Consider the following 21,336-nt stretch of genomic DNA (forward strand, 5'->3'; position numbering starts at 1 on the left):
CCATTCCTGGCCAATGGGAGCTGCAGGGGCAGTGCCTGCAGGCAGAAGCAGCGTGCGGAGATCCCTGCCCCACCCCCAGGAGCGTGCTGGCCGCTTCCAGGGGCGGCACACAGCCAGGGCAGGCAGGGAGCCTCTGCTTTAGCCCCGACGTGCTTTTAGCGGCCAGGAGATCACGATCAACCTGGCAGAGGCTCCAAGATTGACCAGTTGATCGCGATCTACAGGTTGGTGACCACTGATGTAGATGGTTTGCAATGTCTCATGTGACTGAATAGTCCAATCCGAGATTTGCATGAGCATTAGCATTGCAAGTGTATCTTGTTTGGGAGCTGCTTGCTTCCTATGGGCTCTTTTCTCTTCAAGCTGTAGGAGCCAGCTCCTGTCATGGACTTTGATACCCTGATGTAGACGATGGCGCCACTTGTTACGATCATTTGTCAAGATTTCCCATTGGTCAGAATCAATTCCAAACTCCTTCATATCTCGCTTGTGTGTGTCTTTATAGCGAAGCTTGGGGCGTCCTGTTGTTCTTGTTCCCTCTGATTGCTCCCCGTATAGCATGTCCCTGGGCATGCGTCCATCTTCTAACCTACTCAGATGGCCCAGCCAGCGCAGTCGTCTTTGCATGAGCAGGGTTGTGCCACTTCGTAAATTTGCCCTCCGAAAAACCTCTGCGTTGGTGACCTTATCCTGCCATTTGGTGTTGAGTATGAGGCGTAAACAACGTACATGGAAACTATTTAACCTTTTCTCCTGATGAGCATAAGTTGTCCATGTTTCTTCACCATACATGAGAGTGCTGAGGATGCAAGCTTGGTACACGAGCATTTTGGTCTTGATGGTAAGCTTTCAGTTGTTCCATGCTCTTTTAGTTAGTCTGCTAAAGGTGGTGGCAGCCTTTCCAATGCAAACATTTAGTTCTTCATCCAGTGAGAGGTTGGTGGTCACTGCAGAACCTACACAGCTGAACTTTTGGACTACTTCTAGCTTCTTTGCATTTAAGATAATTGAAGGATCTTGTGGAACCCCCTGTCTGAATACAACTGTTTTCTTGTTGCTGATGGTGAAAGCAAGTGCCTGACAGGTACTTGAAAGGCAGTCCATAAGTTCTTGTAGTAGATCTTCATTGTGGGCTATGAGGGCATCAGCAAATAGAAGTTCCCTGATTAGCACCTTTTTGACTTTGGTTTTTGACTTAAGTCGGGACTGGTTGAAAGAATTTCCCATCTGATCTTGTGCGGAGATACACTCCATCTTTCATGTCCTTAAACACATAGTGAAAGAGTACTGAGAAGTTTTCAAAAAAGAGTCTAGAGGCAAGAACACATCCTTGCTTCACTCTGCTTTTCATCTCAAAGCAGTCTGAAGTGGACCCATGAAACTGGACAGTTGCTCTCATGTTGTCGTGGAATGAACATAGAAGACTTAACAAGTTTGGTGGGCACCCTATCTTTTCTAGTATTGCAAACAGACCTGCTCTGTTGACCATGTCAAATGTTTTGGTTAGGTCCACAAGGGCAAGGTACAATGTTCGGTTTTGCTCTCTGCACTTTTCTTGGAGTTGACGCAGAGAAAATATCATGCCTTTAGTTGATCTTCTAGCCCTGAATGCACACTGTGATTCAGGGTAGAACTGATTCGCCAGCTGTTGTAGGCACACTAAAATGACTTCTGCGAAAGCTTTTCCTGCTACACTTAGTAGCGAAATACCCCTGTAGTTGTTGCAGTCGCCCTTTTCGCCTTAATTTTTATATAAAGTGACGATGTTTGCATCATGCATCTCTTGTGGTATCTCACCCTCTTTCCAGCATTTAAGTAGCACCTGATGAAGATATGGTAATAGGCTGTCTTTCCGGCACTTGAGGCCATCTTTTCCAGGAGCCTTGACACTTGACAGTAAATCAGTGGCCTTGCTTAGCTCTTCTACAGTGGGCTCCACATCTAGCTCTATCAGGTCAGAATTGAAAACCTGCTACCGCTATGACCATAAGCAGTACAACCCGTACTGGTCAATTCCAAGCGCTGGGCAGTGGTTAATTAACTCAGAAACCTCAGGAAGTGCCAAAGGCTTCCGGCTGATGAGTGCCTGAGAAGGGTAGTGGGGGAAATGCCTCCCCTTGATGGAGGAAATGTCATCAAAAGGTGGATGAGCAAACGACATCTACACAGGACAGACTGGGCCCTTCAGCTGTGGCCGACAACCAATCTTGAAGCGGAGCCCTGAAAGGCATGCAGATGGAAGATCTCTGCACTGGCAACTCCTTCAGCATAGCTGGTTCCAAAGGACTCCCGGCCTTCCTTTGGTCCAAACCAGTGAAGTCAAGAGGGGGCCGCTGACACATTGCCAAAGCAGCGCCTCCATATCAACTGCCCAGGCTATTGCAGCAACATCATATGAAGAGGACACTTCATCCTTGCTGGCAACATGGACAAATACGGAAGGTGGCAGTTATGGGTTATAAGCTCTCACTTGATTGGCACAGAGAGGGTGCCACGGGTCACCTTTGACGGTGGGAGAAATCAATTCTGCTACACTGTCAATAATTCATTTTGTAGCATCTATTGATTTCTGAAAATCTAATACTCTTGTTCAGTGCTAAACTCTGATGTTTACAGATTCACAAGGACTTTAGCAAGTATTGAAGAAATTAGTACCCTCCCCCCCACACATACAGTTTGCTATTATTTATTACACTGCTGCTTTCTAGAGAAAATAAGCACAGTGGATTTGGATGAAAAACTTGATGTGGATGAAATAATTAAGAAACCCATGTCTTCTTGAACTGTCTCTCCTCAATAGAAATAAACAGTTTGGAAAGCTCCAGTGGAAGACAGGAGTAGATTTTCATATGGAGACGGGCGTGGAAATGAATGCTGCCACATTGAAAGAAAAAATACATTTGACAACACGTGAGATCCAACAAATAATACTGTTCAGTTTAAACAACATTCCTGGAATAAAAAACAATATCTAGTGGACTATTCATATTATATGGCTAAAGTCACTGCAGCAATATATTGACTCAATACTTCTACTTTCAGTGAACCCTCTACCTACATTTCAGCCATCCAGAATATAACAATCTGCAGATACTGAATTACTAGTGCAAAAGACACAAGAATTTTGAAACTTTTCACTCTACAAGGAAATGACTACCATGTTGAATTTCCAGTTATGATACAAAAAGATGATCAGCACACAACAGTGTATTGGGAATCAATCTTCCTTGCCTCAGGTTACAATCAGCACATTCTCAAGAGAGACAAAGTATTTCTCCTCTGTGAGATTTGACCCACAATATTTCATTTCAAGGAATTTTTTTTTCCCAATTCTGACCTTGCATGAAATAAAACAATTCTCTATTATCCAGCATATTGTGAAAAAGACTGCCAGAAGTTTATACAACTATTAATTTTAACCACATTGCATGAGAATTTTGTTTACGATACCTGGAGGTGGTGGAACATCTGTCAGTAAAGAATGTACATCTTCCATTGCATCTGTATCATCAATCTGAAACAAATAAAATACATTGGTAGTGTCAAGATGACAAAAATACTACAACAAAGTTATTACTAGATACAAAAGTCGAGTGGTTTTTTTTTTAAATAGGTGAATTTATTTAGATGCCTAAATAAATGACTAATTTGGGAACTGCTGGGTACTTAGCACTTTTGAAAATCAGTTAACTTATATAGATTCCTAAATAAGGGCTTTAGCCCAAACTTAGACACCCAGTTTTGAAAAACCATACCGATGTTTTTAAATTTCATATTTACTTCTGAAAAAACTAGCTGGATCAATAAAGAGGCAAACTGAACAAAATACAAAACAACTAAATCAAGATTTTTTTAAAATAAAAAACAATACTCTATTTCTTCAAGTTTTATTATAATTATCAACTGACCACCACTTTCAAGTTTAAAATTCAATAATTTTTGATTTAGCACTTTCAGGGAAACAAAACAATTTATTTTTACACTTCTCACAGTACTTCAAAGTATTTAATTCATTTAAATATATGCTCATTAACAAGCAATGTAGCTTCAGAATAAACAAGTACACTTCAAATATTAAGTTATAACATGCACCTCTTCACCTGACAGAGCACTCCAGAGTCCTTCTGTTTTCTGAAGGCCATTTAGTTTAATAAAATTTTAGACTCGAAAAATTCTAGCTCCTCAGACATAAAAAAAGACAATATAATAGGAGCCACAAAGAATAAATAAATTGTATTAATAATCACAAAAATAATGGAATTTTCGGGATACAAACACTGAATGCTGAGGTGCTAGCATACAAGCTATTTAAGGCTTGGATCAGTGATGATGGCCTGTCTCTTATGTAGCTGAAAAAGAATCTCCCATTTGCTTTTTATTAGCATCTAGGTACTGCTTGACAAAGATGACCAAGAGGAGGATATCTTTTAGGATGTGGTTCATATGCACAGACTAGATGTGCTCAAGAACAACAGGAAAGAGGAACAGAGGGAGCTTCCAATTTCAATTAAGAGTTTCTATTGATACAAAAATTAATGAGCTGCTCTACAATTCAGGATACTTTGGAAATAATGAACAGGTCCTTTATCTATTTTCCACACATTTTTCAGGATGCAAAGTAGGAGCATGAGCATCATAGAAACGGATATTACCTCCAAGACAAAAGCATCCTTTTTCCCATGTGAAAGGTCCAATTCCATAACTTCATCAGAACTTTCTGACTGAGATCTTAGCAGCCTAGAACGCTGTCTTGGTTCCGGAAAGGGAGACCCTATGATTTCCTCAGGTATCTCCTGAAAATAGTATTACAATAAAATTCATATATGTACTCCATTTCTTAAAACTAATTTGAAAATTTAACAACTTGCCATCACATAGTTCTAAGACTCAGAACATTCTGAATATCATTCTACTTAGAAATAATTCTGTTGACAATATAAATCATATTTTCTGCTTTTAATTCCATCCTGTCCCTTTTATTTTAGAATTTTCTTTATCACTACTAGGGATATATGCATACAGGATTTATCTCCCTCATGTCAGTCATTCCTGCTACTTATATCACAGACCAGGATTACTGCTTCTGGAAAGGAGTAAGAATACAACAGCCAATTGTGGTGACTTAAAGAAAGTTGTACATACAAAAATTCTGGTTTTATACAACATCCCTTGGTAATGACAAACAGTGAAATAAACTCATTTTTCATTATACACATAGATAATGCACACAGTGACTGTAAGAAATATGTCAGATCTATTAATAACAATGATAGATGAACCGCTGAAGTCTAACTGTTTAAGACAAAAAACCTGTTCACGATGTATATTTTTTGTTCTTTTAATTTTTTGTCCCAGTCAGTTTCCCTTAAGCTTTAATAACAGATGTTGCATATTCTGCATCAAACTGAGAGAGGGGAATAAAATGTATCAACACTATCCCTATCAGTGATGAGTAATGTTAACCAGATCTGAAAGTAATTGCATCCATTCTACCTCAAGTTTCTGGATACATTAAGGATTATATGAGATGTACCATATCTACTTATTTATGTATAAGAGGAAAGTTAAGAACAAAAAACTGCTAGGGAATCTTCCTGAAGACACTCTCAGTTTACTAGGGAAGATGAAGTGATTCTGGTCTATTGAAAAAAAATATGTAGGTTGTGTAATGCGGAGATCTTCCTGTAATCAAAGAGCCAAAGACTCCATGACACCTATTAGAGACCTCACTATGCCAATCTAATTAACCTAGAGGCCACTCAGGCCTGGTCTACACTGAAAAATTTAACACCCTGAGCACTGTAGTTAGGTCGACCTAGCCACCCGTGTAGATGCCGCAAGGCTGACGGAAGAACTCTTCCGTTGACCTAGTTACTGCCTCTCAGAGTGGCGGATTAACTACCTCTTCTGTAGATGCAGGAAGTGCCCATGCTGCAGTGCAGCAGCGGCACCATTGTAGTGCTTGTAGCATAAACAGCCTCAGTTACTAAGGAGAATGGGGTGCATTAAAAAACCATCAGACAGCGGTAAAGAGAAAACTTTGCATGGAGCATTTCGACCTGGAATAATTTTTTTTTTGTGGCAGCTACAAATCATAGAAAAATTGGATTTATATTGGAATTGCTGATACAGGCTTAGGGGCCCTATTTGGCAGAAAGCAACTTCCATGTTTTCTGCCTCACAGTGGTCAACGACACCTCCAGCTACACAGCTGCAAAGATTATCTATTTCAAAAAAAGATTAATTTTCCTTCTTGGGAGTGGCTACCTACTGCTCATTCATGTGCACAAGAACACCACTCTTGCCAGAGTCTCAGCTTGGCTCTTGGGCAGGATGAGATCCTCTCTAGCTGACAGCTAGCCATAGAAACAAGACATGTTAAGCCCCTTCACAGTCCAAAAATCTGGAATCTATTTCTGTATTGGGACCAGTGAATTCCTACGGTTCTAAGAAAGAGGGACAGTTACTGGCCAGCCTATAGGTCACCTTATATAAAAATACTTGGGTGGGGCAGAAGTCTCCCGCAGTATTCTTCTCCAATGATGTAAATGGAAGGATCAAAGTGGAAAAAGAGTACGGTAGATGTTCCCAGTTTCCATACAACATTAGGGATATTTTTTCTTTATATGTATATTTTTTAAGTCTGCCAGGACTTGTCCCTTCCCTATTTTAGGGCTAGAGAAGAGCTAATCCTGCAGGAGGGCTGTAGGAATATCCAGGCAGTTACGGAATTGTATAGTGACAGAGATGGAAATCGTATTTATACTATTTTTTCTCCCCTTCAGCTACTCCTCAACTCCTAGCATGTAAGAATAGAGGATTTCAGGAGGCTCTCTGTGCAGACTAACCTCTTTCTCTATTAGGATGGTCTGCAGTGGAGCTAGGTTGTGAAGCCTGGAATATTTGAGTCTAGACTGGACTCTTACCTATAGAACCATGGTATACCATATTAATTGCTTCCTGGTTATGAGGCTATAACTACAGCTGGAGCTAAAAACTCTAAGCCAAAGGATATGTTATTACCAAGTTAACAAGGAGTACATGCAGACTATTAGAGTGAAAGATGCTTTCTGACCTTCCACAGCTACACTCCAACTGGCTACTGCTCTCAGAACTCCCTAATCCCTGAAATAATGAATCTGATTTGGGCAAATGAATGGGGAATTCTAAAGACATCAGCCATTCAGATCAGAGAGATTTACATATCTGCAATAAGGTGATTATATAAATCTCTGCTCTGATTGACTCAGACAGAGTTCGGGGATTTTCATATTGATAAATAACCATGCACTCAAATCAAACCTCTTCAGTTATAGATCAGTAACCATTCTAGTTTAGTATGAACTGGATTTGACATAGAATGCTCCTTTTTGAGAGTTGTATAAACTTTACTTACAGGAGGGTTAATCTCATACAGCTCCTTGTTTTTTGCTATTGTATCATTTATTTTTTTTTGCATGTGAGAAATATGCTGTTCATAGGTGCCATCATTTGGAGTCTTCCCAGCAATCTGAATACCACCAGGGGGAGGTAAAGCTGTCAGATACACACCAGTGGCAGACTTCATTTAAAAAAAAAAAAAAAAAAAAAGTCAGCAAGAAAACAAGAAAGATGTTCAAGAACAAAATATGCCCTCTAAAGTTTTATTTTCAATGTTTATTTTACTTCTACTGGTTTAAAATAGTTATAGTTTTCAATACTGCACAGGATTTTAATGTATTCACCAGTACAATTTGTATGTTTATGTCATGGCCTGCTACTGTAATAAATTAATCCATCTTTATTGTTTGTAGATTCAAAACAATACACCTTGCAGCATCTGAGGGAACTCTCCCTTATGGAAAATCTTGTTCCTTGATTCAAGAGCTCATCTTATATATGAATAGAAATCTCTACTCTTTTCTAAAGGTTTCATGTCCAAAAATTTGTGACTGGTAATCAATACAACAAAAAGTGTGCTAAATATGTATTTATTCAGTTTATCCTCAACTTTAATAGGAGTTACATTGATGTAGACCTTAGTATTAACTCATTTTGCATAAACAAGTTAGAAAATCAAAATTTCCCAGTATCAAGGACTTTAATTTGTCTTTACGGTCACAGATCAGTATATAAACTAGTCAGATTACTGAAGCATCTCTTTTGCTCATTATTCAAATGAAAAAACAGAAAATGAAAGGTTTTCTGGCTTATTTCATAAGAATTTCTACAGTGTGAAAGCCAGATAGATATTTACCAGAACCTTACAGGTTCTTTCAACAAACCAACTTAATAAAAAAAAGACTGAAATCACATCAGGACTAAGTTATTTCAACTGTTTTCTTAACAACATTCATATTTCTGACAAAGAACATCTGTCAAGACAGTATTCTAAGAAAGGAAAACATGTTTCACCATACACATTTTCGCTTCTGAGGACAGGGAAAATGAGGTTCTCGCTTCACTACTATGGAGATTTGGAATGAATCTGAAGAGATAACCCGTAGGATCTACACAGATAAAATCAGTTACTATGATCTTACCATTATCTCTTTCATCCTAAGTACACATTCAATCTGCTGAACATATCTGGGTATTGGATGCATTTGTATAATAAACTAGAATGTACACTGTTGAAGTTACTGAAGCTGACACATGTGAGATACCCAGGCAAAGACAACTGGGACATGGTATCGCTGCCAATGCCCAAGGCATGCTCACAGAAACAAAGACTCCAGACTCAGAATCATTACAGTGTCATTAGTGCGATGCAGTGCCTACATCTACGTAACAGCTGAAGTAAGACAGAGAAACAAAAACATCAGGGAGTTCAGTAGGTCCTAACATACTCTTGACCCAGTGACGTGACTTATCAGTGCCACTATCATCAGACATAGAATTAATGGAAGCTTTACACAGGCCAGGCCAGCAGTCGAAGACAGACAAGGATCAGAGGAGTCAAGGTTGAACCTCAACTCAGGCCTCAATCTGTGCTTCCTGGGAGACCACACAATTCAGTGAACTGCTGCTAACCACAAATGGAATTTTGCACCAACTGCACCAAGAACAGTGATGTCTAACCTTATAAAATGTTCTTCTAATTTCACAAAACCGTTGGTGTAAGTTTTGTATGATGGTAGAATTCTGGACAAATGGAGATATTTAAAAATTATAGTTTTATTAACAAGTGAGATGGTGGAAACGAAGGAGACTGCCACCTTCTCACTGGCTCCAAACACCTTGATCCAAGATCAGACATGAGACATATCAGGCATCACTGTTCTTGAAAGAGTTGGTGCAAAATTCCATTGGTGCTTAGCAGCAGCTCAGCATATTGTTGGCTGTCCCACAAAGCACAGGTTGAGGCCTGAGTTGAGGTTCAACCTTGAATCCTCTGATCCTTGCCTGTTTTCGACTGCTGGCCTGGATAGCTTTGAGACTTCTATCAGCTGATATGTACTTAAAAAGGCTAGTGTTGGTGATGTCTCTTGGCACCCATTGGAGTTGGCTGACTCACACATTCAAAAACATGGCCTCTGAGGTCATCTGGGCCAACTTTTCATTGGAAGTGTTAATCAGGATGTAGAGAGCTTGAGAGCCTCTACTCAGGGCCCATCTGTTCACTGAGATGTCTTGGCAGAGATAGAATAAAGCTTGGCTATCCCAACCCCACACATCACAGGCAGAGCAGAGATGCCAGTGGTGCAACATTTTATAATTAGGCCTGGAACACTTTTAACCTACTGATCATTACTTCTCTGCCATCAGAAAGCCAAAAAAGGAGAGTATGGAATTAAAAACAAATACTATAAGGTATGTGTGTGCAGAGGATATTTATAAAATGTTAGTGAAAAATATGAGTCTGGACAGCACAGTGGGTCTCCAAAATTCATTCTGGAATGTTTTTTTTTGTTTTTTTAAAAATCGTATTTTATTTTAAACTAAACAGAAAGCAGCATCAAATTCACTCTATGAAAAACAGTACATCATAAGTACAGTTGAAAGGGTTGAGTACCTTGTACAGTTAAGCTAATGCAACACCACAATGCAGCTCCTTTAGAGTTAATAGTTAGATGGAAAGTAATAGAGGCATTAGAGGCCATCAGTATTACAATCAGAGGCAACAGGCTGGAGTGTTGTGGGTTCCTCTTTTTTACTAGCTGATAACCAAAGACTTACAAATACTCAGTGAGGGCAAATCCCATCTACCATGAACATGGAATGCAGTTTAAGGAGTCAAAACAGATCTTGACAGTAACCATTAAAGGAATTTATGTTTTTTCTACAGCATATGCCTATTGAGACATTTTGGGGGAAGCCTCCTGTACTTATGATACTTTCATCTACTACTTCAGTTTCAAGAGTCCAATCTATTTTGTCTGGTATTCAAGGCAAGTCTGTTCTGATCTATCAACAAGAAGGTGGCAGTCTCCTTTCTTTCCATCATCTCACTTGTTATTAAAACTATAATTTTTAAATATCTCCATTTGCCCAGAATTCCATCATCATACAAAACCGGCACAAACAGTTTTGTGAAATTAGAAGAACAGAATATAATAGAATGAAGAATTCTAATTTATGCATTCAAAGTAACACTTACTGCCAAGCCCATCAGCATATTTTCACCCACTGTAATCTGAATCCTCAGACCGAACAGAGCATTCATTCCCTTCAATTTAAGTTTATTCATTAGCTGTGTGTGTACTTCATATTCCATAAATGGCAACAGATTACTGATGGATGTTGCATTTGCTTCAGCTTGAGCTTTCTTTTTTAGGCGACATAACCTGTTGATGGAAATTGTCACATACATAGAATTAGACTGTTTTAAGATTGTAAGCACTTTTAATTTTTAACCACTGATAAACTGTGTAAGTGATCAAAAGGAAATGTTCAGGCTTTTTATATCTGACAAACCATTCAAAGTTATTTTCTGGAATTAATTCTTTAAAAAAAAAAGTTCCATATTCTTAACCGTCAGTCAGCACATCATCAAATTGACCTTTTTTGGCTTTTAACAAATATTTGCTGTACATCTTTACCCTTAATTTCAGTCATATTTTAATAGGAAAATACCCTTTTAAACTAAAAAATGGAAACCTTGAACAAAAGTAACTTATAAAGCATGCACTTTAAAAAATATTAAGAAATATCCCTTATTAAAACAAATTATAAAAACTGGAAAGCATGGCTTTTGTCAATTTTTTTAATGAAATCATGTTTACTTCTAGTAAGCAAAATATACATAAAAATGTACTCAGAAGGCAAGGAATATGCTTCACCCACTATGCCAGTGTTTTTCAACGCTTTTTTCATTTGCAGACTCCTAAAAAATTTCAAATGGCAGTGTGGACCCCTTTGGAAATCTTAAACAGTCTGTGGACCGCCCTGGGGTTCACAGACCAGGGGCTTAAACCACTGTTCTATGGTAAGGACAACCTTTCCCAGATCCCTTAGACATAGTCCGAAGAACCTGAGGGTTCTGTGGATCACAGAAAACCACTTCATTATACCTTTACAATTATTGGAGAGGTAAGGTCAGTGAAGCAATATCTTTTATAGGACCAACTTCCGCTGGTGAAAGAGACAAGTTTCTTTCTTCAGAGCTGAAGAAGAGCTCTGCATAGCTCAAATGCTTGTCTTTTTCACAATAGAAGTTAGTCCAGTACAAGATATTACCTCACCCATGTTGTCTCCCTCATATCCTGGGACCTACACAGTTATAACTCCACTTTAAAAATATTGTACTAACACCTAATATAACTACATAACTGGAGAAGTGCTAATATGGTAATTCCAAAATACACTGAGATGAAGTTTGACTACATTTTACAAATATTTTATACTGGAAGTTGGTTCTGAATCTGAAAAGCAACCAATTCTGAGACACTTCTTTGTTGAGCTTTGAAATCATAACTAACATTGCTGAGGTAACCAGAGATGCTAATCCAGAGCGGTTAAAGAAATATTATAATTCCCACTAACTGTACAGTCGCACTTGATACAGGTATTCAGGCTCACTTTGTCGCAGCAAATATTGAAGAAGGTGACACCCAGCATTCTTTACTACCTCTGAATGTCCTTTCAAATTGATGAGAACAGTCTTCCCCTTCTTGCGGACTTCCAACATATCAAAGAGTTTCTTCGATTTCTTCCTCACTATGGACAATTCAGTATGCAGGGCTCTGTCAGTGAAGAAATTACTTACCTATAACTGGAAGTTCTTCAAGATGTGTGGTCCCTATCTGTGTTCCACAGAGGATTATATGCATGTGCCATGCATCCAGAGCTAGAGATTTTAAAAGAGGTAGTTTCCGTTAGTCCATGCATGCACCCTGGCTCCACCTCATGGTTTCATCTGAGGTGATAAAGGGTGAGGAGGACTGACTGTCTCGCAGAAGTAATAGCTACTAGAAAGGCAATCTTCATGGAGAGGAGAGAGAGAGCGCATGAGGCTCAAAGGGTGACTTCGTTAACATTGTGAGGACACGGTTGAGGCCCTTCATAGGAAGGCCCTTCCAAAACCTGGTAGTCAAGGGGTGAGTAAAGGAATGTCCTTCAACCAGGGGGGCGGAAGGTACTGACAGCAGCCATGTGCACCCCGATGGAGTTGAGAGCAAGGCCAGATGTCTTTAGGGAGAGGATATAGTCCAAAAGAAGAGGAATGTCCACATCCTCAGGGGCAAGACCCTTCCGCTGGGCCCATGAGGTGAAACACTTCCATTTGGCCCTATAGGATCGCCTTGTGGACTCCTTTCCATTATTTGAGAGGATGCCTTGTACTGCAGATGAACATTCCCACTTTAACGAAGGTGCTCATCCAAAAAACAGGCTCTGAGGTGAAGAGTTTGGGAATCAGGATGCCCAATACATCCACCTTGTTGCATGAGGAGTTCCAGGAAAAGTGGCAGTGGAAGTGGGGAGCACGCTGACATGCTGAGAACCAGGGGAAACCAGAACTGGTAAGGCCAGAATGCGGCAATCAGAATGACCGTTGCTCTCTTCCATCTGATCTTGTGTAGGACTTGTGGCAGGGGCAGCAGGGAGGAAAGGTGTAATTGAGCTATCTGACCAGCAAAGGATTAGTGTGTCACCCTGGGAAAGGGCACCAAGTCCCCCAGAGCAGCACAGGGTGCATCTGCTATTGACATAGGAGGCAAAGAGGTACCTGGCTGGAGTCTTCCAGCAGTCGAAAATGCTAGTGACCAGTGTCGCGGAGCTCCCATTCATGGTCAGTCACGAACTTTCTGCTGAGAGAGTCCACAATTACATTCTGAGTCCCAGGAAGGTATGCTGCTGCTAACAGGATCTTGTGGGCAAAGCCAGTCCCAAAGGTGAACTGCTTCTGCACAAAGCATAGGAAACCTTGTGCCCCATTTTCTGTTGATATAATAAATGGTGGTGGCATTATGAGGACAGGTTCTATCACTCCCCTTTGCAGCAGGGAGTCTACCTCTAGGGTGAAGATATGGTCATGAGAGCGGTCCCTGAAGCAAGGCCCGGGCAAGGGATGAGGATGAGGTTGCGTTTTGAACTCCATCATATAGCCATATCGAACGACATCCAGGATCCACTTGTCCGTTATCACACTTCAAGGTGGTAAAAAGAGTGATAGGTGCTCCCTGAAGGGAGTGAGTCGGGTGCAAGGCATGAGGCAGGGTGGTTGGCAGCTCTCTAATTGCACTCATAAATACTGCTTCTGGGAAGACTGGGTATGAGATGCAGAAGGTTGTGCTGATGAACCTGAGGGGTGGGGTCGCTGGGTCTTCTGCTGTTTGCAAGGAAGCTCATAGGGCCACTAGAGGAAGAACTGGGGAACTCTAAATTGCTGCTTTGGAGCCAGGTAGAACTTGCACTTGGGTGCCAGTGTGTAGAAACTTAGTGATCGCACAGTGGCTCTGGAATCCTTGAGGGAATGAAGGGAGCCTTCTGGCTGAAGAGATAAGACTCATCGAAAGGAAGGTCCTCTATGATGGTCTGTACTTCCCTCGGGAAACCTGATGAATGCAGCCATAATTCCCTTTGCAAGATGATCCCTGTAGCCATCATGCCCAAAGAAGCGTCCGATGCGTCCACCGCAGCCTGCAGCGTTGTCCTCGCAACCAGCTTCCCTCATCCAGGATAGCTGGGGCAGTTTGTCTGTGAAGTGAGGAAGTTTGCTATCGGTGAGGAAGATGTAGTTTGCAAATAGAGCCAGGTAATTTGAAATGCAAAACTGGCAGAGAAGAAAACCTTGTGACCCCCAAGGTCCAGGTGTTTGCCCTCTTTATCCACTGGGGTGGAACGTGAGTGTTGCTGATGGGCCCACTCCACTGCTGCCTGAATGACGAGAGAATTGGGTGGGGGGGGAGGTGAGCGAAGAGAAAATCAGACCCCACTGGAGGCACATACTTCCCTTTCTCTGCCTCTTTGGGTGGGTGTGCAGGTAGCTGGAGTGTGCCAGACAGTCCGGGCTGTTTGAAGAATGGCATAATTGATTGGTAGGGCCACTCTGGCTGGTGCCGAGGCAGTAACATCTCAAGCAATTGGTGCAGCTTGTCTTGCACTTCCTCCAGTGGAATATGGAGGGAATCAACCACCCTACATAACAGTTCTTGGAATTGACGGTAGTCATCTGGGAGTGAGGAGGAAATCGAAGAACCGCTGTGTCCAGGGATAATGAGAGGAAGTGCTCCAGTTCTGGCGGAAGCATCTAAGTCGGACTAAGAGGTGCATACTCCAAAAGTTGTTTGGAATGCCTTCTCAAGGATGGTTGAAGGGGCAAGAGTGGAGACTCCTCACAAGCGGGAACGTGGATACTGCAGCCACAACCCCCCAGTACAGCTATCCCAGCGGATGTTTTGGAACATAGTACCAATGACCCCAGTGCTGGGCAAAGAGAGAGTACTGCCACTGAGCTGGTAGGGCTGTGCGGTATTCACATCGGCAGTACGGGAGGGGCAGACCCTGAGCCCTGTCTGAGTTCTCCCATCCTGAGAAATCAGAGCTCAGTTCGAATGGCTGTGCCAGCAAAACCACAGGAGCCTCAGAGGAGTGGGCAGGAACACAGCCCGAAGGAGGCAAGTCTAAGGTTCGGGAGCGCACCCTCCAAAGACGCTACGGCATTTGAACACATGGAGATCTCACCTCAGCCAGCGCAAATAGTTCATGAGGCTCGGGGCTGATTCGAGTTTCCCCAGTGTGAGCAGTAGGAGTTCCTCAGTTGGAACAGGAGCTCAGGACTGTCTTGGAACCAAAGATTCCCTTGACTTCAGCAGTACCAACCTGGAAGGAGTACGTGGCTCAGTGGATGGAACCGACATTCTGTGCAGCTTTTTATCGTGTTTGTGTGCTTTGGAATGCGTTGCTTCTCCATGATGGGAACTCTTAAAGCAGTATTCTTTTCGGACCTGGAGGAAGAATTACTGCCATATTTATGTACATGCTTCCTTGTCTCACGGCTAGGACCTGACAAGTGGTCCACAGCACTGGTACCAGCAGAACTGAACTGGGAGATGCAGTAGGAAGTGCATTTTTAGATTGCTCAGGCTGACGTACGGGGGGGTTCCCCCACCTGGATCTGACAGTGGCCTCATGGCAACCTCCATGAGGTGCTTCTTGAGGTGGAGAGCCTGGCCTTCCCAGTTACGGGCTGGGAAAGAGAGGCAAATACTGGACCAAGATGAAATGTGGGCTTCCCCCAAGCAGTAAAGGCAGCGTTAGTGCTCATTGTTGACCGAGAATGAGTGAGGACATGAAGTGCATAATCCACTACCCATGCATGGGTACTGGGGACAGGTGGGCAACTGATGAAATGGCATCCCACAGTCCTTACAATCCTAAAACTACTACTACTACACTAAAAGCTACTACAAAAATAATAAAATAATAACTATGTACAGGAATAAAATTATTTTTTCTCAGTTTGTAGAAGTGCATCACAAGAGAGGAGAGAACAGAAGAGGCTTTGACTCAGACCATGCAGTGGTGAAAAGGAGCTAAGGGCACAGACGGTCCACCCTGCTCATTATCACCTTGGACGAAACCATGAGGCGGAGCATGGGCATGTACTCAGACCAACGGACATTACTACTTTCAAAATATCTGGCTCCGGATACATGGCACATACGTATAACCCTCAATGGAATACAACAGTGACCATCACTTGAAAAACCAGAACTTCCAGAACTAGCTACAGTCATCAAAAGGTTGCAATGACACTCCACTGACAAAGCAGAAAAGGACTGGCTTCTGTGCTACCTTGAAGCTTTTGATATTTTCATATTCTTCTTCTTTTATCAGGATCTGACCAAATCTCTTGCGGGATAATCAGTAGAAGGGAAGTAGGTTTAGGAGGTGATGGTCTCCCCTTACAGATGCAGTATATATTGAAAAAACATCTCAGAGGAAGACACTTATGATGGCTGATGCCACATAGGCCAAACTACATAAAGGCTGAGAGGAGTAAGACTGCAGTGGCATCATAACAGAACTGCCACCAGAGAGAGGAGTCCAAAGTGAAAGACCGCATATTTAGGGTGATCTAGGGAACATACATCCTAAGTCTTAGGTGAGTGAGAAAAGGACCATTTCATACCTAAGTCTGCATACCCAGGAATCAGAGGTCCACTAAGAAGAACCTAAAGATCCTGTTGTCCAATGCACTACTGGAAGGCACTCAACATTATGGTGATGAAGGTAATATAAGAACCTATACAGAATACGTCACATGAAACTGAGGCAAAGCCTTCCAACCCTTAGATCTGACTTCTGAAATGAAGGCATGAAGAATCAAAAGAGATTGCCTGCTTTGTCTGTTTAGATTGTAAACTCTTTAGGGCAGTGACTGCCACTTACTATGTGTGTCTATATAGCAGTCGGAGAACACTTCAGTCTCTCTGGTCACTCGATTTACAGACCTAAAAGTGGCAATATTACAACAAAAAAACTCCAAAAGCAGACTCCAACGAGAGACTGCTGAACTGGAATTAATTTGCAAACTGGACACCATTAAATTAGGCTTTACTAAAGACTGGGAGTGGATGTGTCATTACATAAAGTAAATCTATTTCCCCATGTTTATTTTTCCCCCCTACTGTTCCTCACACGTTCTTGTCAACTGCTGGAAATGGCCCACCTTGATTATCACTACAAAAGGGTTTTTTTCCCCTCTCCTGCTGGTAATAGCTCACCTTACCTGATCACTCTTGTTACAGTGTGTATGGTAACACCCATTGTTTCATGTTCTCTGTGTATATAAAATCCTCCTACTGTATTTTCCACTGCATGCATCCGATGAAGTGAGCTGTAGTTCACAAAAGCTTATGCTCAAATAAATGTTAGTCTCTAAGGTGCCACAAGTACTCCTTTTCTTTTTTGCAACCAGTACAATGGGTCCCCAACCTGGCTTGAAATATCTAAGGACTACTGTAGTATCAATAAATTATTATTATGGTCTGCTTAGGCCAAAACATCCAAATTCTCTCAAAAGAATGTAGTCAGACTCAAGTAGCTCACAGAAGGAAGCTGCTGCAGCAGAGACAAACATGCTATCAATCATTAGAATTTCCACTCAAACTGACATATTCCTCTACCTTTTATGGTACAATCAGCTCCATCCTACTAGCTTGATGACTGTGCTTAGATTCAAGATGTTTCTTAAAGGTGGAGCAGAAGAGAACCACATACTCCTCATAAGCCTGTCCCACCTGAAATTTCATGCCCTTTAGTTTTTCTCCTAACAGGTATTTTGTGGCTGCTTCAGTTTCAAGGTATGGAAAATTTCAGTGTCCACCAGCAGAACTTACAAGACTTGTTAATTAGTGAGAGTTTACATCTATTCAAGGTAAACTTGAAAGGGTTAAAAAAAGGAAAAACTGAGCACCCCTTCAGAAAGTGTTCTTCTCCAAAGCATTGGAAGTCCCTGATGTACTTGTATACTTATCATGTTTAGAAAGAAATAGGAAAGGAAATCCCACCCCTCTGACCAGACTATTATCTGCCCCACTATCCCTGGCTGAATTTGGCTCCATCACACATGCTACAGCTCAAGAAGCCCTGGAATAATATTAGAGTCACAACCTGTGAAATGAATCCATGCCAGCACAACTATGCTCACTACTGATGGAAATTATCAATGCCTCCTTCAGAAAAGCACACTTAAATTTCTTGAAAAATGCAATAGTTCACACAGTCCTCATGAAGCCAACACTAAACCCTAAAGATCTCTCCAACTTCCTATTCCTGGTCAAAATAATTGAGAAAGTAGTAACCACCAAGCTTAAACCACATCTCATATGTGTCAACATCTTGGATGCTCCCCTGAGGAGGGTTCAGACCATGGTACAGAACAGAATCTGCTCTACTGTCACTAAAGGATGATCTCATAGCCATGGACACAGCTAAGACCTACATGCCCATACTGTTGGATCTCTCTGCCTTTCATTCAGTGGACCACAAAGTACTACTAGCATGTCTACATAACATAGCAGAAGTAGATGGTCCAGCACTACACTTGCTCCAATTGAGCCCACAAGGATCCATACTATCTCCTCTTCTCTTCAATATCTACATGAGACCACTAGAAGAGACAGTGAGATGCCATCATCAGGCTTAGAGTTGCCAACAATACGCTGATGACACTGAACTACGTATCTCATTCTCAATTGATTCTACCACCATTACTAAAAAGTTGTCAGCAAGTGTGTAAGAAATCAATTCTTGGATGAAAAGCAGCTGGTTCAAGCTGAATCCAGGAGAAACTGAAGCGCCGCTGGTCGGAAAGGGGAAACGCTTCCAAAAGCTGGTCCAAACACTGTCTCCAGCTTCCACTGAAGATGTCTAGTCTACATTTCTCAATGTAGCGTAAATACTCAGGGTCCCCTTTCACTCCTTGAAATGCTTGCATGACCAAGTAGCATCAGTTTCCAAAAATGCCAGCTTTCACTTCCAATTTGCCAGGAAGCTTCACCCCTTCCTCCTGAAGGAGGGCCTGACCACAGTAATCCATGCATTTTTCACTTCCAGGCTGGATTACTACAATTCACTATATCTAAAGCTGAATGTGAAGGCAATGTACAGGCTCCAGCTGGTACAGAATGCACCTGCCCATCTTACCCATGGTTCAGGCCACTATGACCTCTTCAAGCTTGTGCTCAAGTCCCTCCGTTGGCTTTCAGTTAGCTTCCGATGTCAGTTTAAGGCCTTATTCCTTATTTTCAAAACAATTACTAGACCAAGTCCCAGCTACATCAAAGACTAAATTTCAATCTATGAACCACCACAACAGCTCTGCTTTTCTGGGACAACACGGATCCCAAAGCCAAGGACGAAGCATATGAGAGCTGAGGACAAAGTATTCTCTACTGAGCGGATCCAGCTCGGAGATCAGAAAAACCCAGAGTCTGACCATCTTTAGGAAAAAGTTGCAAAGACTTCCTCTTTAAGAAAGCCTTTCCACCACAAGTGATACAATTATAATACAATTCTCACTCCATGAAGTCCACCATGGACTTTTGTTATTGCAATTGATTTTATGTAGAAGGTGCTCAGATACAACAGTGATGGGCAGCCATATAAAAACTTAGATAAAATAGATATATTACCACCACATGATGCAAAATGTTGAATTTGAACTTAAATCAGAATTCCTTCTAGTCTGTCATAAAGATGATTAGCTTTGAACTCAACAGAAGTAGACAGGAATCTGCTTGGAAGCATGTAATAGCACTAATCTAAATTACTACTAGCTAGTGTGTCTCTCTCAAACACCCCCATCTTCCCCCTCACACACTAAAAACCTAAAGAGAAAGAAAAAAGGCAAACGATATCAGTCTTACACAGCAGTCTAAACTGAACAGTAGTTCTAAAACCTCTGTCTGTGGCAGCAGAAAAGGAACTGAAGGTAGTTGGAATCACAGAGCCTTACGTAGTCGTACACCAAATGCTCAGAGATGTAAAATAAGATATATGTGGTCATTATTTCTATATGGTTCTGAGACTTGCAACACTTAGGCAAACATTCGTCTCAACAGAAGCATCTTCCATCTGACATTATGAAATTCATATACCCTAATGAATTAAACTTTACAGAAAATCAGAGATAGTAATGTATTTTTGTATTTCAGTTGAGGAAACTGAGGCACAGACAAGGTAAGTGACTTCTTCAAGATCACACAAGTTAAGGGAAGAGCCACCCATGTCATGACTCTCATTCCTGTTCTTTCGTCACATCCTCTACTTCTACTGACAGAAGCACACTAGGAGGAAGGCACAACATTATCAATTATCACATAAATAAGCTAACCTCACTTTACAGCAACAATTAGCTGGAGTAACAGGACTATAGGAGTTCCTCCTGGATCATCCTCACACCAACTCAGTAACTTTCCAGTGGTGCCCCTATTTGATTTATTATGGCTGAAGCTAACCGAATATGTCAAGGAATCTGCATTGGTGTATGTACGGTATATTCAGTAGTTAGAATGGCAAAACAATGAAAATTAAGTACTGTATAACTGAATAGGAAATTACAATATCATAACAAAATTAATATAAATCTAGGGACATTGAATCTGCCCTTCTCTCACATAATTTGTACTGCGCTATTACTGCATATGCGATTGTCTAAACAACACTGCTACATTTCTGGAAAGTAGTTTAGTACATCTGCCTGCGAAAGTTTTTACCAATATTAAGAACACGTGGAATCTTAAGTTTTAGTTACATCTTTTAGTACAATATCATAACCTATTTGCAAAGAACCACCCAAGATAATTAGTAATACTTTTAGGAACCTCTGACAAGAAATAATCATGGTATGATCTTGCATTCTCCAATATAATGGGGCTAAATGAAAAACGCTGTAGCAAAAATGTCTTTTCTGTTGCTATGTTTCACCTCAGTCATCATTTCAAAGGAGAATTTTGTTTTACATCTTAGTATGATTATGGGACCTCCATTCTGACCAAACCACCATAGAACCAGTCATGTGACCCACTCCACTGGTTCACTATTTTGAATTATTTTAACCTGAGCATATGAAGCACGTGCAACCTTAATTCTGCACTTGCAAGTATTTGCTCTCCATAGCCATGTGGGCTGAATACAATAATTTTAGTAGGTATTACAGCATAGCTGTTGGAACTAGGGGTACTGGGGCTGTAGCAACATCCCCTGGCTTGAAGTGGTTTCTATCATACATAGGATTTACAGTTTGGTTCAACAGCTCTCAGTATCCCCACTATACAAATTGTTCCAGCACCCCTGTCCTATACATTAGTGTAAGTAAAAAGCACAAAACTAAAGTTAATGACAGCACAACAGGAAAAAAACAAGTTCTCATTTAGCTGCCAGTTACTACACATAACTGAACATAAA

General features: G+C 41.2%; 1 protein-coding gene across 13 annotated transcripts in view; it reads right to left on the reverse strand.

The window, feature by feature from the left end:
* The window catches only part of C2CD5 (C2 calcium dependent domain containing 5), a 132,206-nt gene that overhangs the window by 31,447 nt on the left and 79,423 nt on the right, over nt 1-21,336 (reverse strand). For all 13 annotated transcript variants that reach the window (XM_077826425.1, XM_077826416.1, XM_077826393.1 and 10 more), the window contains 4 exons: nt 10,580-10,766; nt 7,397-7,561; nt 4,653-4,793; nt 3,451-3,514 (listed from right to left, as the gene is read on the reverse strand). In XM_077826425.1, coding sequence (XP_077682551.1) covers nt 3,451-3,514; nt 4,653-4,793; nt 7,397-7,561; nt 10,580-10,766 — 557 coding nt within the window. The remainder of the gene's footprint in view (nt 1-3,450; nt 3,515-4,652; nt 4,794-7,396; nt 7,562-10,579; nt 10,767-21,336) is intronic.

This window comes from Eretmochelys imbricata, chromosome 1 (assembly GCF_965152235.1).
Source record: "Eretmochelys imbricata isolate rEreImb1 chromosome 1, rEreImb1.hap1, whole genome shotgun sequence".
In the NCBI taxonomy this organism is placed as follows: domain Eukaryota; kingdom Metazoa; phylum Chordata; order Testudines; family Cheloniidae; genus Eretmochelys; species Eretmochelys imbricata.